The following is a 15,959-nucleotide window of genomic DNA, read 5'->3' on the forward strand; positions in this document are numbered from 1 at the left end:
GTGAGACAGTTCTTCCTTTCAGAAATGTGATACATTGAAATATTTTAAATTGGCTTTACCCACTTCATTTTTCTCACGCCGCAGAAGACAGATGGTATCTGCAAAATAAAGCATCTCTATTCACTCTCATAGTTTCCCATCCCATTATCTCAGAATCTCGTATTTTCGATGCTGTTTCACTTGATATATAGAAACAAGGTTTCCAAGGAAAGGAGAGATTTTAGTCTTAGCACTGCTGATGTGGGATGTGCTTCTGTCATGTAACAATTGTGGTGGGCTGTTGCACGTTCATGAAGGAACCTGGATTAAAAAAAAAGAAAAACCACCAACAAAAACCAACCCACAGCGTTTTTTGTCGTTGTTGGCTTTTTTCTTTTTTTCTTCTGCGAACATAACTTTGTTTTGAAGGCTGGATCCAAATATTACAACCTCCTAGAACTTCATGGGAGTTAGAGTTGTGGTGTGTGCCTGGCTTCTCCTTGGTGGAGCAGGCAGTCACAGAACAAAGTCTTTGATCCAGGATTAGGAAATCCCCTCCCAAGTTAAAAGCAGTCACAGAAGACTGGCTCACTTTTCGGTGCATGGTTGCTTAGCAAGAATTGAGGAGATAACGTGCATGAATTGACTGGTTTGCCATCCCGACACTTGCTATATGGAGGTCTTTTACTGCAGCTTATGGCTTTGTTTTGCTGATGCCACTGCAATGTTGTTACCATGGTGTCTTGAGGTTTTGGGGGAGGGAATGTGGATTCCTGCAGTCTTGTAGCGTTGGTGACTGGGGCGTTTTGGCTTTGCAGGCTTGCGGAAGGTGATGGTCCGTGCCCATCGGCAGGCGTGGTGCTGGCAGGACGAATGGTACGGGCTCACCATTGAGGACATCCGGCAGCTGGAGAAGGAGGCGCAGCTGATGCTGGCTCAGAAAATGGCCCAGTTCTGCAGTGAAAATGATACTGAGCAGCACGGAGCCAAAGACAATCCTGGTGAGAAGGACGTTGAAGCCAACACAGTTTCAGCTGTTGACACCGAGGATGCCTCTGGTAACAGCGAAACGGCCTCTGGCAGATCACTCACCAAGCAGTGGTCCACCTCTTCCAAGTCCTCACGATCTTCAAAGAGAGGAGGTAAGATGCTGCTGCTGACTTGCTGTTCTGAACTCCATGGACGTTGGGCATTTGGGAGGTGTGACCATGTCTCCTCATGGCTGTCACCTTTGGGACAATGCAGATTTCTCCTGTGAGTCCTTTTAAGTCAGAGGCTTTCTCTGCTGATGTTGGAGGCTCAGTCTTCTCAGGTGACCTGTTATGGGCTTGGCAATGTTTCTAGTCATCCCTTAACTGTGACTCAGTGGCACATGGCAGAATTCTTGCCGATCTCACGAGCAGAATAACTATGAAAAAAACAGTAGAAGAGCAGGCAGCAGCTTGCTAACAACATCAGGTCTCAGAAGACAAACAGCGGCGCAGGGCGAGTCAGTCCCTGTTACCCAAGAGCCACCGGTGGCTTTTAGAATAGAATAGAATCACAGAATAGTTTGGGTTGGAAGGGACCTTCAAAGCTCCTCTACTCCAGCCCCTGCCATGATCAGGACCAGGGCTGGTCCCTCAGGGGTGTTCCCTCTCCAGCGTCTGCTGTGGCACCGACCTGCTCTGGTCGCTCTTTGCTGCCTCTTGTTTTGCAGGGGCAGCTCCAGCTGGGACCCCACGCTCCGTCCCCTGGGGTTCTGCGCCACTTCGTGCCATTCATGTCAAAAGTGGGTGTTTGGCTCCGTGGGTGCTGCGGAGAAGCTCACACAGTGAAGCATCCCCATCAGCTTCTTGGGAAATTAAGGCAGATACCACCCAAAAAAGTGGGTGGGGGCTGCTGCCGTCCACTGGTGATGAAATGCAGTAGCTGTTAGAAACCAAACCTCACAGCCTGCGGTTAGGTGGGACCACAGAGCGCGTTTATATTCCCTTTTAAATACCATTCTGCAAGCTTTCAGGATTTTGCTGTTAAAGCCCCTAAGGATACCCTGTAAGGACTCAGCTTCGAGTCCTGAATTTTATCATTCACCTCTCCCTAGGCAGTCACCTTTTTTTTTTCCCTGTGTTAAACTCTTCCCTTCCTCAGCCCATTCTGTACAAAGGGGTGAATCCTCAGTGAGTTAACAGGCAGAAAGCTTGAACCCTCAGCAATTCCCTCTCCTTTTAGTCAAGCGCAGCTGGTAGCTGAGTAATAGCTGTCACAGCAAGAGGGCAAAAAAATCTTGATTTTTCTGAAAACCCCAAGGGGCAGCTTTTCTTCCAGTGACGGTGAAAGAGGACATCTGGGTGAGTGAAGCTTCTCCATCTCTCATTTGCACTAAATATTGTGAGTTGAGTCTCCATTTTTGTTTACCACTCCATCACTGATTTCATCGCGGGGTGAATGAGAGATGAGCACTAGTTTTACCTTGCGATGACTCACTGGAGTGAGCCCCAGGGAAGAACCTACCAGATGCTTCATAAATCATTGTATAAAAATAAAAATGCTGGCTACTTTGCTTGCACCAGGATTTTATATTGATGTGCCCATCTCTCGTTATGCTCTTTGTTACGAACTCCCTTTTCCAGCACTGACATGTTCATTGGAAGCTGTAGTTTTCAGACCTCTTGAAGGTTTTCACTGGTAGCAGAGCATTAATTTCTTTTGAACTGCAGAATGTCTCAGCTTTTACAGGAAAAAGTAATGAAAGAAATGAATTGTGATGTGCTGGGAAGTACGTCATGCAGATATTTTAATCCTTCTTCTTGCTGGGAGCATATTAACATATGGAAGCAAGGAGGGCTGTCTCCACTCACCGCTCCCTCCAGCTGAAAAAAAGCAACGCCTTTTCTCCAAAAGATCCTCAGTCCTTTCTATACCATCCGAGCGAGACCTCTGGTGATAGCAGCACCCTTGTCACCATCCCATATGTTATTCTATGCTCTATTTTTAGCCACTATTATGCGAGTGTCTTGACGTCACTCCGGCGTGAATTAGCTCTGCTCTGCCAAGCTCCCTCCGCGTGCGGCTCTCGGAGGGGTGGGCGGTGGGTGGTTGGGGGCTGCCGAGCCCATGCTGAGCTGCAATTAGATGACTCTCATTAGGGTCTCCATCCTTTTTCCATGTGACAACCGGGTAGGCAAAATTAGATTTTGACTTACAGATTTAACACTGTTAACAACAACAGCATGAAGTGGCTCGTGCAGCTGTCACAGTAACCGGGGCTTTTCAGCGTCTTTCTTTATGCTAAATGAGGATTTGTGAGTCTCCTCAGGTTTTTCGGTGGTAGGTGGCTGCTGCAAGCGCTTTGTGTGCGCTGTGCGACATGCAAGAGCCGTCTGAAAAAGGGGAGAAACCCTCTTCCTCTGGACAGGGATCCCTTCAGCAGGCGGCTGTTCTATAACAAGTTCAGCCAAGAAGAGTTCAGGCTGGATCATTGCTAAGTTATATCTGGGGAAAAAAAAAAACATGCTGTAATATGTTTGTATTTAGTGCAGGAAACTCTGGAAGGGAACATGGAAGGGAGCAGGTAAGTGTGAGAACAGGAGGGCAAACGGGAACCCGAAGGAGCACTGGGTTTTCTCCTCGCTCTATCAGGGCAGCTGCTCCGACCGCTCCCTCTCAAGCAGCTGGATAGCATGTTGTTTAAATCATTCAAGTTTAAAGTTTAAGTAGATCTCTAATCCAATTTGTGTGGAAGCAATTTCCTTTTAGAAAACAGATTATTTCTATCCAGGCTGCTCTGCTTAGCTACCCACCCGAAAGTCAGCAGAGCAGAGACATGGTTTGTGTGCGGAGCAGAGGCACAAAGAAAGCTGCCAATCAGCCTGCTTCCTTCCTAATTTCAAACTTTAAAACCCAGCTGATTTTGCACATCCTACTAACAATTATAAATAGCTGCCATTCAAAATAGCGTAAGAGTGATACAAACAGCTTGCTTTAATGTAGCATCTTGCTGGCAGGTTCTAACAACAGTAAACAAATGGGATCTGTAAAGCGGTACACTGACATCACACCAGCATCATCGGGGTTTTGTGTCTTTTAATATTGCAGCAGTGAATTTTCATAGAGAACGCGCGACTCTTCCACCAGCAAAGATCATGTTGGGAACTCTCCGTCTTGTCGCTGTAGTGTATCGCATAAGGCTTTTTTGTTTTTTCCAGCAAGTCCCTCACGCCATAGTATCTCCGAGTGGAGGATGCAGAGCATTGCCAGAGATTCAGATGACAGCTCGGATGATGAATTCTTTGATGCACATGGTATGTGGAGCCTAAATCCCCATCATTTGTTTCCTGAAATGGTGGGGTAAGAGAACGGAAGGCGTGAGGGTGGGGGGTGAGCAGGGAAGGAAACGAGACTTTTGCTTTGTCTGAAGTCTTTTCCTGTCTAACCAAGATTCGTGCAGCATCAGCGCAGCTTCTTCAAGCATCCCCAGCGTCACCCAGCAGACTCTTGTACTTAACGCAGAAACATTTCAGATTCCATATGATCTGTTTGAAAGGATCTTGAACAGTCTGAACCTTTGAGCTGTATTTTATTTGGTGCAAATGAGTGTGGGTACAATTCAGCAATACTAACTGGACTGTGAGTGTGTCCTAATGGTTCTGATTCAGTATGACTGATTATTTTTCTAATTTTTTAATCAGTAGGAAATATGATTAATTGTCCTGTCTTGGCCTGAAGAGACCCCAGTTTGCCTTTATTAACTCCATATTCTCCTGTTCCAAGAAATACAGTAGTGAATGCAACGAGGTATTTCAGGTGCTGAAATTAATCAGGATTGATTCAAAAATTCTAAAAGTAATTTCAACTATCCGTATTAGGAAAAAGCTGTGATATTTTTTAATCTGTGCATATGTGTGTGAAGAAGCTTTGTTCCACTGTACTCATTTAATATATTGCACTTAATGCGCATTTAAGCCTGAAAGGCTCCGTCTCTACTGACAACAGATGGACTCTTGGCTTGCAATGTTAATCTAAGTTAGATGCGCAGCGTGTGCTGATGAAGTTGGTGACCTCTCTGGGAAAGGCAGTTGTTAGAAAAATCACGCTCAGGTTTCGCAAAGCAGAATTTCACTGATGAAAGTTCAGTCTCAAAAAAATGAGTAGTATCGTGTTCCAGAAGAGTTCTCGCATCCAGTATTGAGGCATAAATCCCAAATTCTGGGGTAGAACGTCTGCTGTTGTAGAGGAGTGACTTGCACAACAGCAGCTTCAGTGGCCAGGATGGGAGCGAGTTGGGGATGGACGTGTCTCTTGCCTGGAAGGAGAAGGTCCAACTTAGTCTAAGTGTCCCTATTTATCAACTTATGTAGCATCTACAAAAACTATGTAAGGGATTTATTGTAGCAATATACATAGAAGAAAAGAGGTGTGAGTCATCGAAACGGCATCCTTGCTATCCACCTTCTTGCCTTTTTAATTATTTAGTAATAAAATTGAAATAGAGAGACGACTCTGCCTGGGATCCAGGCCCCCAGGGAATCTCTGATGTGCTCCTAACAAGCCCGGGAAGGACAATTAACAAAAATGAGCCTCGTGCCACGGTTGGTATCAGCACCTCTGCTGCAATACTCGGAGGAGCTCACTAACACAAAAAGCAGCTCCTCTGCGAGCACAGCGTCTCCGTTTCCATATGGGTTGTCCTCTGCGATCTGCACAGTTGGGTTTGAAAAGTCTGATGGGATCTTGGTTTATGATTTGAAGTCTTGGTGCACATGCTGTTCCACACATCCCCCTGGTGCGGAGGGACGTCTCGGTGCCCCTGGGCCCGCGGGTGACACGTTGCAGCCCGGCTCTGCAAGCAGGGACAAAGCGGCGCTGGCAGCTCATGGTCAACGCCAAGCAGAATTCCTCCGAAAGCGCTTCCCAAATACACACGCACATTTCCTCACAGTGCCGTGGGCGTAACACCAGCCCAAGATTTCTTGTCGCTGGCTTCCCACTCATCCCCGCTCACTGGCATGCTCTGGTAAAGATAGTGACAAATACAGTAATATCTAATATCTATCCTGTAATAAATGCTAATAACGGGAGTAATATCCCATTCAGTGATCACTTAAGCAGCAATAAGGGCTGTAATTAAACCTCTCAAGGAAATAAGTTTAATATTTAGATTAAGTTGCTGGAGGAGCTTTGAGTACAATCTTCCTCTTAATTCCCTGCCAGCACGTGTGCTCCGTGGTTGTGCTTCCCACTTGCTCTGAACAGGTAGCTCCGCATTCCCTCGTGCAGGGAAATGGGGATTTATGCAATTTTTTTCCATAGCTGAAAAAGGAAATGGCATGCTAATGCAGAGTTTCCGGGTTGCTTTCTTTTTATGGTCAAAGTGTAAATAGAAACTCCTAAAAATAATTGGTCTTTGCTTGGCTCTGCACTTAGTCCCCTTCATATATATATATATATATATTTAAACTATTGCTCAGATTTGCTGAAAAGATAAATATATTTCATAATTTTTTTGTTCACCATCCTAGGATTCTTCCAACTAATTATTTTCTTAGTAACTGTACAGAAACAAGAAAGGGGGAATCCTAGTCTGGGACTCTGAAGATTACAGCTTTTAGATCTTCAAGACATTCTGTAATTACTGCTGTTATTATTATGTTTATAAATCTTAATTAAATTTACAAGCCGAAAATTTTCAGGAAAGAACCATAAATAAATTAGAAAGCACTTAACCTCTGTAACAGTAAAAGAGACATCCTCAATTTAGGAAAAGAAAATAGTGAGGAGGAAAAAAAATAAAAATAAAGAACCAGCAACCCATACCAAAGGTATCTTTTTAAGACTTGAATTGCTGCTGTTTGGGTCTGTATATATATTTGTGTTTGTGTGACTCTCAAAAAATCTGGGGTTTGTTGGTTTTTTTTTTTTCTTAAAGAGGACTTGTCTGACAATGAGGAAATGTTCCCGAAAGAAATAACCAAATGGAGCTCCAATGATCTGATGGATAAAATTGAAACCCCCGAATGCGATGATGTCCAGGGTAATCTTTTTTAAGTAAAAACTGCACGTGATATTTTACAGTATTTCCAGGTAATTGTTACAGCCACGTTCTGAAAAAGGTAAAACTTGTTATCTTCATCTCACAAAAGGAGAAGCTGAGACAGAGCGTTTAAGTGACTGCCCAGTGCTGCCGGAAAAGAATCGCCCAGTGGGAGTTGGGATAGCTCTCGATTCTCTTTTATTTTCCGCATTGGTTGGACTCCTTTGTGTGCCAGCCAGGATTCTCTCCTATAATGATGAAATATTCCAGCTCCGTCTTGAATTTCTCCTGACTTCTTTCCTCTTGCTTCATCCTTTGTTCATATCTGTATCTGCCTCAGTTTTATTTTCTGCTCATCGTTATGAAGTTTTGAAAGGGAGCTGGTTCCTCAGCCAGATCGATTCATGTAGCAAAACGGTGGAAGATGACACTTTCTGGTACAAAGTCGGTCTGTGTAGGCACAGACGCACAAACGCATCAGATCTCTGCTCTCCCAGCACAGTTCAAGCAATTATTTTTATTATCCCCACAAACCCATCATTTCTGACAATTGTGCAGGGATTTCCCATTGTTGCCATCCTTAATAAAGCAACGCTACCGGGTTGCTGTAATGAGAGAAGAACTGGATCGTGTCCTCGGCGCTTGCCCGGGTTATGAGAAATTGCTGGAAAATAGGTGACCCAGCATTGCTCAGGCTGCTCAGGTGGAAGGAGGCGGGAGAGAGGGAGGAAGAGGGCAATTTGATGAAATAATTAAGGAGATGTGAGGCAGAAGAGGCACAAACAAGTGTGTTTATGGCAGAGCATCTTTGCCAAAGCATCTTGCAGTGCTGACGTTTCCAACCTCTGTGCTTCTAGGTGACTTGTACCACGAGCCGTCGGCAGAGTACCGCGTGGGCTCCAGCGTGGAGAGGCTCAGCATCATTGAAGTAAGTGCTTCTGTTTCTTGTAACGAAATAATTTGTTGCTGGAATGTGTCTCTGTGGGGTAAATGGGGTAAATGACTCCCTTTGCTGCTGTTGTGTCTTTGTGTGTCGTTTGGAGCCACACCGGCATGCTGCAAACTTCGGGGCTGTGTTTAAGGGATTATTTCACCCGTCTTTCGAACATGTATAACAAATGCTCTCTAGTTTGTAAGCAGTGTGAGGTGTCCAGCTGGAAGAAAAATAGGAATCCCATGAGGATAAGTGCTGCCTGGGGCACTGCTGGGTTGGGCTGTCCTGCTCATGGAAGGAGCCAACACGGAGCAGGAGCGGCATTGCTGCAGCACGGACGTGCAGGCTAGGAGGTCTTATTTGGAAACCCATTATAGCATAGCCTATGTCAGCACCCTGAATAAAATAATAAATAAAAAATAACACCTCCCTGGCTTTCTAGACTTGCATATACAAGGTTTTGCAGTTCAGTGTCCTAGTGAAATGGTGCATCTTGGCTGTGCTCATCCCGCCCTTAAAGCATCTGCCTGTCCGTGCTGCAGAGATGATGAAGCTGCTCGCACAGTCCCCAGGTTGTGTTGTGATCTATCAAAGACCAGGAGCATAGTCTTGGTATAATATTACTCTGTGTGCCAGGCTGTAAGTTCAAGGTGGTTTGGCTTTTTCATAATAGACTGAGAGCTCAAGGACCATGGGATTAATGGGTGGCTGGGGACGCAGCAGCTCTGGCCACCTCAAGATAAGCAATCACAGCCCTAAGATTTCTCTTGGAGCTCAAGATGGTGTGAAGAATTTTTGGTCTTCTTCAGAGGGCTATACAAACTCAACCCACTCCCATTTCTGCCTTAATTTTAGAAAAAAGAACAGGCTTCAAAGTGAGTTAAAAAATATACTCATTTGTGTTTGTTCACAAACAGCCTACTAAAACAGTGCGACATTCCTAGCCACCATTGTAGTGTTTTTCAGGTTAAGAGCCTCCATCATCAAAAGGCAGATCAGGAATCAGGTGTCTTAAGACTCTAGATCTTACAAGAAAGTTGGAAATAGCCAACTCCACCCCTAAACTAACCAGCAGTTGCTTGCATGTTCCCCACTTCCTTCAAGAGCAGGGGTTAATGAACCGAGAGGGAAATGACTGCGGATAAACCTCTGGATGACCTGAGCTTGGTGACTCATGTCGTTCTGCAAATGAGCACTTAAAACATTTATCTGAAAGCAAAAGCGACGCTGAGAGTGCTCGTCCTGTGCCTCCAACCAGGCAAGAGTTCACCTTGCAGGCGCTGTAAACTGGAATCAGAGGAGGTTTTAAGAGCAGGCATTAATACAGTGTAATGGTGCTAAATAATTCAAAGCCATTCTTATGAAGGAGGTCTGGAAAATCTTTATTATAGACTTGGATGTGAATTTTAATACTTCTGGTGGGCTGTGTTTTAGGATATGCTTTAACATTATCTGGTAAAAATGTAAGCTAGGTGTTAGGTTGCTGATGTGTGCCTGGGCATGTGTCCCTCCCAGCAGCAGGTTTGTCAGGAGCTCGATCACTGTTCAAAGGACAACAGGGGACTAAAGATGCTAAAATGAGAAGAATTTGCCAAACGGAAAATAGCGCTGCCCTCCACCCCTTCCACACCCCGTCCCAACGGCTATTGCTCTGCCTCACCAGAGAGCTGCTCAAGGATGTTCTCAAATCTGTAAACACTGAAAGCCCTGGTAACAAACAGATATTAAAAATAGTTGCTGCTCTATTGTGTGATAGTATGTGACAGGTACAAATGGATGCTCTTGTCCCTGCTCGTGGGACATCAGGCTTGGGCTTACAGCTGCTCAAGCAGGGCACTGAATGAGAACACACTCTGCAGTTCAGATACAATTCCCTCCTTCCCCCAAACTCCAGCCTGTCTGTTCAGGCAAGGAGTTGATTCAACGTAATAAGCCAACGACCTGGACAGCCAAAACACAAACCTTGCCTGTGCTGGTGTAGCAGCCTCCCAGCCAGATGTTGGCCAGTCCTTGAGTCACGAGGTCTCAAAGCTTTTTCTCTTCAGTTCCTCTTTTGCAACAGTATAAGCAAATCTGAAGTCTTATTTATAACTTCTGTCGTAGGCGAGCAGATGCAATGACTGATCTTTTCCTACAGCTTCTTTCTCCAGTAACTTGCCACTTGCTGACCTGTTTGATCTCATTTATTGTTTTTTGCTGAATGTGTTTTACTGTCAACTGCTGCAGCTGAGCTCAGCACCCCAGCAGAAAGCAACACCCATCTTTTATCTCTTTATTTTTCCACCCTAACGCACGCAAGTAATGTCTTTACTGCTGCCACGTTTTACCTGGTTACAATTTTATGCCATTTTTTTTTTTTACTTTCAGCATTCCTTCTGCTTAGGACAGTCAGTTTGCTGAGGCTGTGTGTGCTGTTTTGCATGCACATGTGTGCAGTCAGGTTCTCAGCTGTTGTGTCCCGGTGTATCTAATGCCCATTTCCATAAATTAAGCATGTTGCTGCTTGAAGACAGTTTACTTTCTTACCAGTGAACCTGTAGGTGTTATTCTAAAACCTTTTACCTCCTGATTTTCAGTCTGGATGAGTTTAGGCTCTCTTGTGCTTGTGCCTGCACTGTCCTTTGCCTCAAGTGCCTCTGTTCCCTCCCCAGCTTTCTTTTCTCATCTCCACTGGGTTTGAGAGCAGGGAATTCATCCTCCTGGAGCCTTGCTGAGCAAATCAAGCTGAACTCTTTCTCTCTTCAGAAAGTCTCCGTGTTCTTGTTCTTCTGTGCTCCTGCTCACGCTGCAATTATCTGTGTGTATGGATGACCCAAACTGAATTTACCCCTCTAGACGGGGGCTTGCCAGTGCCTTGTACCGTGGCTAATGCTGTTTCTGCTGGAAACACCTGGCTTGACAGATTAGTTTTTGCCTCTTCCCTGAGTTGATGTATCTGGTGCATATATTGTAGGTACCATGTGTGAGCTTGCGGGGGTAAAGGCGATAAAATTTGCATAAAATACATTTGGACCCAATATAACTTCTTTGCAATTAAGCCTTTCTGCTGCGCTCTGTTTCATTCCCACCAGGATGAATCAGTGCAGCCATTAATGCAGCCCAGTAAAATCCATGTCCTCCTCTTGGTCCTCCATGGAGGGAACATCCTGGACTCGGGCAGTGGTGACCAGAGCTCTAAGCAAGGGGACGTCAACACCATCACGACAGTGTTTGACACCGTGATGAGGGTCCATTACCCCGCTGCTCTCGGACACATCGCCATCAGGCTCGTACCTTGCCCGGCCATCTGCTCCGAAGCCTTTTCGCTGGTGTCCAGGTATGTTGATGCTACTTTGTCACGGCGAGAAACATACAAAATCTCACTCTTGTTTTTTGTTTCTTTTCTTGCATCCTGGAAATGTTCTGCACGTAGTATTGAGAGCCTTGACCACGCTTTGAGAATGCATTTATTAATATACTAGTGAGGCATTCAATCTCGATTTCATACTTAGCTGCAGTAAATACAGTAATCATGCAGCAGGAGTTCTGAGATTGATTTATTCTAATTAATCCAATAAATACTAAGGCTTTAATTCCTTGTCTGAGGGCTGTTCTATCAATGTAAGTATGTTGTCCTTGAAGATTTACGTTTGATGGGAGGAAAAGATTTATTAAGCTCTCATCCATTCACTGTGGAATAAATGGCCTTTCTATCTTCAGGCTTTTTTTAATGAACTACAATTCCCACTGTACTGCCTGCAAATGTTTTTCCCTGCTCTGCATTGTTAGGCTGATTATTTCCAATGTCTCTTGCCCTGTCCAGCCTCAGCCCGTATAGTCACGATGAAGGCTGCCTGTCCAACAGCCAGGATCACATTCCCCTCGCTGCACTCCCTCTGCTCGCGACATCGTCCCCGCAGTACCAAGAAGCCGTAGCCACAGTCATCGTCAGAGCCAACCAGGCCTACAGCGAGTTCATCAGATCCCAGGAGGGCTTGTCCTTCAACGGGCAGGTGAGCCAGTGGCTGTTTATAGCCACAATGAAAGGAAGAGCAAGTGAAGTAATTTCCTTCTGCAGCTCTCTTTGCCATTAATCTCTCAGGAGGGATGGAAACATGACAGTGTTGAGCTGCAATAAGAAAGTGTTGTGCTTCCATTTCTTTCAGAGAGAAAGAGAGATTATTGCTTATGCTCTGTCTTGAGCCTTTGGGATTCGAGGCCAAGTCTGAGCTTGTGTTTCAGAAATGAAGCTACAAAGCTGTGAAGTTAATCAATTTTCAGCATGACACACCTTTCCAAATCAGGAATGCTACCTTTGTTATTAAACGTGATCTCTAGTCCCATTGCAAACCATTCCTATCTTTAAAGGACTTCGAGCAGCTCGTGCTGGAGTTGTCTCAGAAGTGGGTTTCTTTTTGGAGATGATGCAGCTGCTGCACCCCATAAAATACCAGGACTGAGCCTCACACCTGTGTGAGCGGAGTGACCCTCCAGCCCTGGGAGGTTTGAGCTATTGGACTGACGGCCACGTTGCGCTGCTGTAACGTGATTTATCACCCTGAGCTTCTTCCCAGCCAGCGCTGCGCCCAGGCACCCAGACAGCCCTCTCCTTCCCAGCGTTCTCAGTGCTTTCTTGTGCCTTTCTGCTCGATTCCCTTGGAGGCAGGACAGCGTTATCTCCTCAGGGTACACGTTGGGAGCAGAAGCACAGGGAAGTTGCCTGAGGTAGCACAGCCAGCCAGCAAGGAGGGAATCAAGCTCGGTTTTCTAAAGCTGGAGTTAGAGCCATGATCAGTGCTCTGTGTTGCTTTCACTTCACTCCAGTCAGCTGGTGGGAGCAGCCAGAACATTTCAGCTGTGTTGGCTAATGAGAGGCTGCAGGGTACGAGTGGATGTTCATCGACAAAACAGTTTTAGTGATGAAAGCACTGGGCATCCTGTTACTGCAGCTTTCCCAGGTATCATCCAGCACTCCGGTTAACTGTTGTCTCTGAAGTCAAAGAGATTTTTTTTTTTAATCTCCTCCCCTGCTTCTGTTGCCGTTTTCAGGTCTGCTTGGTAGGCGACTGTGTTGGAGGAATCCTGGGATTTGATGCCTTATGCTACAGCAACCAGACTGTATCCGAGAGCCAGAACAGCAGCCGGCGAGGAAGCGTTGTGAGTGTTCAGGTAATGCTGGCACCTCCACGGCCCCTGTTTTTAGTGAGGATCTTTTCATGAAACAACAAGGACTCTATTTCTTATCAATGGCAAATGTGTCTTAAGGTGAACGTGTGTCTCAGTTTGGGTGCATTTGCTCTGAACAGGGATGTTTCACCCTCTGATGCGAAGCATCATTCAGACCTGATTTACCCACACCCTTAGAAAGTGGCTAGGTCTGAGTTACTGTATTGTCCTCAACGGGACCTCGGGGCAAATGGGGAAAAGAGGATGGAAGGAGAAGGATATAATGGGAATGTATTCCTCATTCAGCTGCCAGAGTGGTAAATCATTACATTTCATATCTCAGGATACCGACCTCCTGTCTCCTGGAATAACGGTGAACAACAGCTACTGTTCCAGCGGCTCGAATCTGGAAGCCAGCAGACACCTCAGCAGGAGCAACATTGACATTCCCCGTAGCAACGGAGAAGATCCAAAGAAGCAGCTGCCACGAAAAAGGAGTGATTCATCAACCTATGAACTGGACACGATAAAGCAGCATCAAGCCTTTCTTTCTAGGTAAGATTTTGAAGGAACAGAACAAGAGCTGAGCTCGGTGCATCTGTGAAACCCGAATGTTGCTTTGTCATCCTGTGATGAGCAAGGTGGAGGAAAGTGTTTAACTTAGATTAGAGGGATATAGATTTCAGTGTGTTGGTTATGCGAAAAAAAACTAACAGCCCTCTTGCTCAGTAGCAGTGAGAGAATCCAGCTGCTCTTCTGCATCTGTATTAGGATGGCAAGAAGCTGTTCGTCTTCATCGTGTTGCCTGACAGCTGGGGCCGTCAGGGAGCTGCATGTTCCTGTGCTGCTTGTGTGGGATGGAGGTCATAAAGCAAATGTAGAAATTGTGCAAGGGAAGATGGTGAAGCAGAACTGGGAATTCAGTGCTGTGTTAATTTCAAAGCATCTCTGAAAGCTGATTTTTGAGTTGGCTGGCCTGTTGTTGGGAAAGGTGGGGTGAGCCGAGTATCCTTTAATTTTGGGCTAGTTCAAGTGTGAGGCTGAATTCCAGTGCGGGAGCAGGTTTCTGCTGCCATGGGGGCAGGATGCTCTGGGTGAGACATCCTGCACCCTCGCTGGTTGGCTGGTTCATGGAGCAACCTTCAGCTGCACATGAGGACTGTGCTGTCTGTGTGATGATTTGGCAAAGCAGCCCAAGTCCCCTGAGTGGAGCAGGGACATGGAATTGTATTCTGTCCCCTGCCAGGGCTGCTCTGTTGCGCCAAGGTCACATATTTCAAATTCGTTACTCACTGTCAAAGCCCCCAGTATCACATTCCTCAGCTTCTTTAAATGAACTTTCAGAAACATATCCATTAACGCAACCAATGAAATTTTCATAGCATCTTTCCATTGCCGCCGATTGTTCAGGGATTACTTCTGTAAGCCCGGCGGCTTTTTCTGACTGAATCATCTTCATCAGCCTGTGGAACAGGACAGCCCAGACCTTTTCCTCCTGCAGGCTTGGAAGAACTGCAGCATCTTCTTAATCCCTCTTCGCCCAGGTCCCAGGTACTGGGGAGCAATGTGTCCCCCCCAGCAAACACCATTATCTGTGCTGCAGCTGTGCCTAAGGCTGTTCTTTAGCCCTGTGCCTGAAGGCTTGTCCTGCGCCTCTGCCCCTCTTCTGATGTTTGCAGTCATTGTTCCAGCACAGGGATTCATGTTTTCCTACCATGTCAGGGGCCCTTTGGTAAAAGACTCATAGGAGAGAAAAAATATCAAAGTGGATGATGTTGTTGCACAGAAATACTATATTCAGAAAGACAGCTGCATTTACAAAAACCACAAAAAGCTTCTCAGCTATTTCCAGCAGGTTAATAAAAGGCAATCAGGCTCGTGTTCATACCTTATCAAAACAGGCTCTTGTGTTACAGGAGAAAATACTAGTTGTGCAAAAATGTGCTCTTTCTCCTCCTTGTTCTTGACCTCAGGGGCATGGACTGAGCTAAGGAAGGGGGGCTGTCATCTTGCTGCAGTTTTGCATCTAATTTAGAATAATTGCTGGGCCTGGCATGGCCAAGGGATTGCAGTTTCTTGTTTCAAATAGCTTTGTCCTGGTCCTTCTTGCTCCATTTCTGAAGCATTGTGCCCTCTCCCAACATGAAGCACTTGAGGGTCCCTGGCAAGGGCTGTTGGTGTTTGGTGCACTAAGAAATTGTTGCACCTGTACTTCTTCTAGAATTTTATCTTTTTAAATCTGCCTTTAGACCTTGGGTCAAAAAATGGGTCTGTCCTTGTAGCTCAGGAGCAAGATTCCGTCATGGAAAGGGGCAGGTTGATGCTTCTGCTGCTTCTTGGAGCACAAGTGTGATGGGAGCGGCCGAGGGAGCTGGGGGTTCAGCTGGAGAACAGGAGCTGAGGGGAGACGACCTGATCTCTGAACTGCCTGAAAGGAGCTTGGAGCCAGGGGGTTCGGGCTCTGCTCCCCAGGAACAAGCGCCAGGACCAGAGGAAACGGCCTCAAGTTGCGCCAGGGCAGGTTGAGGTTGGATCCGGGGAACAATTTCTTCCCCAAAGGGCTGTGGGGCATTGGAACAGGCTGCCCAGGGCAGTGCTGGAGTCACCATCCCTGGAGGGGTTGGGCAGAGATGAGGTTCTCAGGGACGTGGGTTAGTGCCAAGGTTGGGTTAATGGTTGGACTCCATGATCTTGAGGGTCTCTTCCAACGAAAATGATTCTGTGATTCTGTACAAGCTCTCTTGGGATCTTTCCCCTCCGCCTCCTGGCACAGGGAGGGCTCAGGCAGCGATTCACCTCCTCCCCTCCTGCGTGACACTGGGACATCACCACCGGCCCCAGCCCTCGACCTTGTACTTGCAGCCATCGTTACGGAGCAGCACAGTCATG

General features: G+C 46.2%; 1 protein-coding gene across 12 annotated transcripts in view; it reads left to right on the forward strand.

The window, feature by feature from the left end:
- PITPNM2 (phosphatidylinositol transfer protein membrane associated 2) overlaps positions 1-15,959 on the forward strand; it is a 129,279-nt gene that overhangs the window by 87,529 nt on the left and 25,791 nt on the right. For all 12 annotated transcript variants that reach the window (XR_010607087.1, XM_065646518.1, XM_065646517.1 and 9 more), the window contains 8 exons: positions 798-1,121; positions 4,167-4,262; positions 6,887-6,991; positions 7,849-7,919; positions 10,997-11,241; positions 11,728-11,917; positions 12,954-13,073; positions 13,414-13,625. Coding sequence is in view for 11 of the 12 variants with exons in the window: in XM_065646518.1 (XP_065502590.1) it covers positions 798-1,121; positions 4,167-4,262; positions 6,887-6,991; positions 7,849-7,919; positions 10,997-11,241; positions 11,728-11,917; positions 12,954-13,073; positions 13,414-13,625 (1,363 nt within the window). In the remaining variant the exon portion in view is untranslated. The remainder of the gene's footprint in view (positions 1-797; positions 1,122-4,166; positions 4,263-6,886; positions 6,992-7,848; positions 7,920-10,996; positions 11,242-11,727; positions 11,918-12,953; positions 13,074-13,413; positions 13,626-15,959) is intronic.

This window comes from Caloenas nicobarica, chromosome 16 (genome assembly GCF_036013445.1).
Source record: "Caloenas nicobarica isolate bCalNic1 chromosome 16, bCalNic1.hap1, whole genome shotgun sequence".
In the NCBI taxonomy this organism is placed as follows: Eukaryota; Metazoa; Chordata; class Aves; order Columbiformes; family Columbidae; genus Caloenas; species Caloenas nicobarica.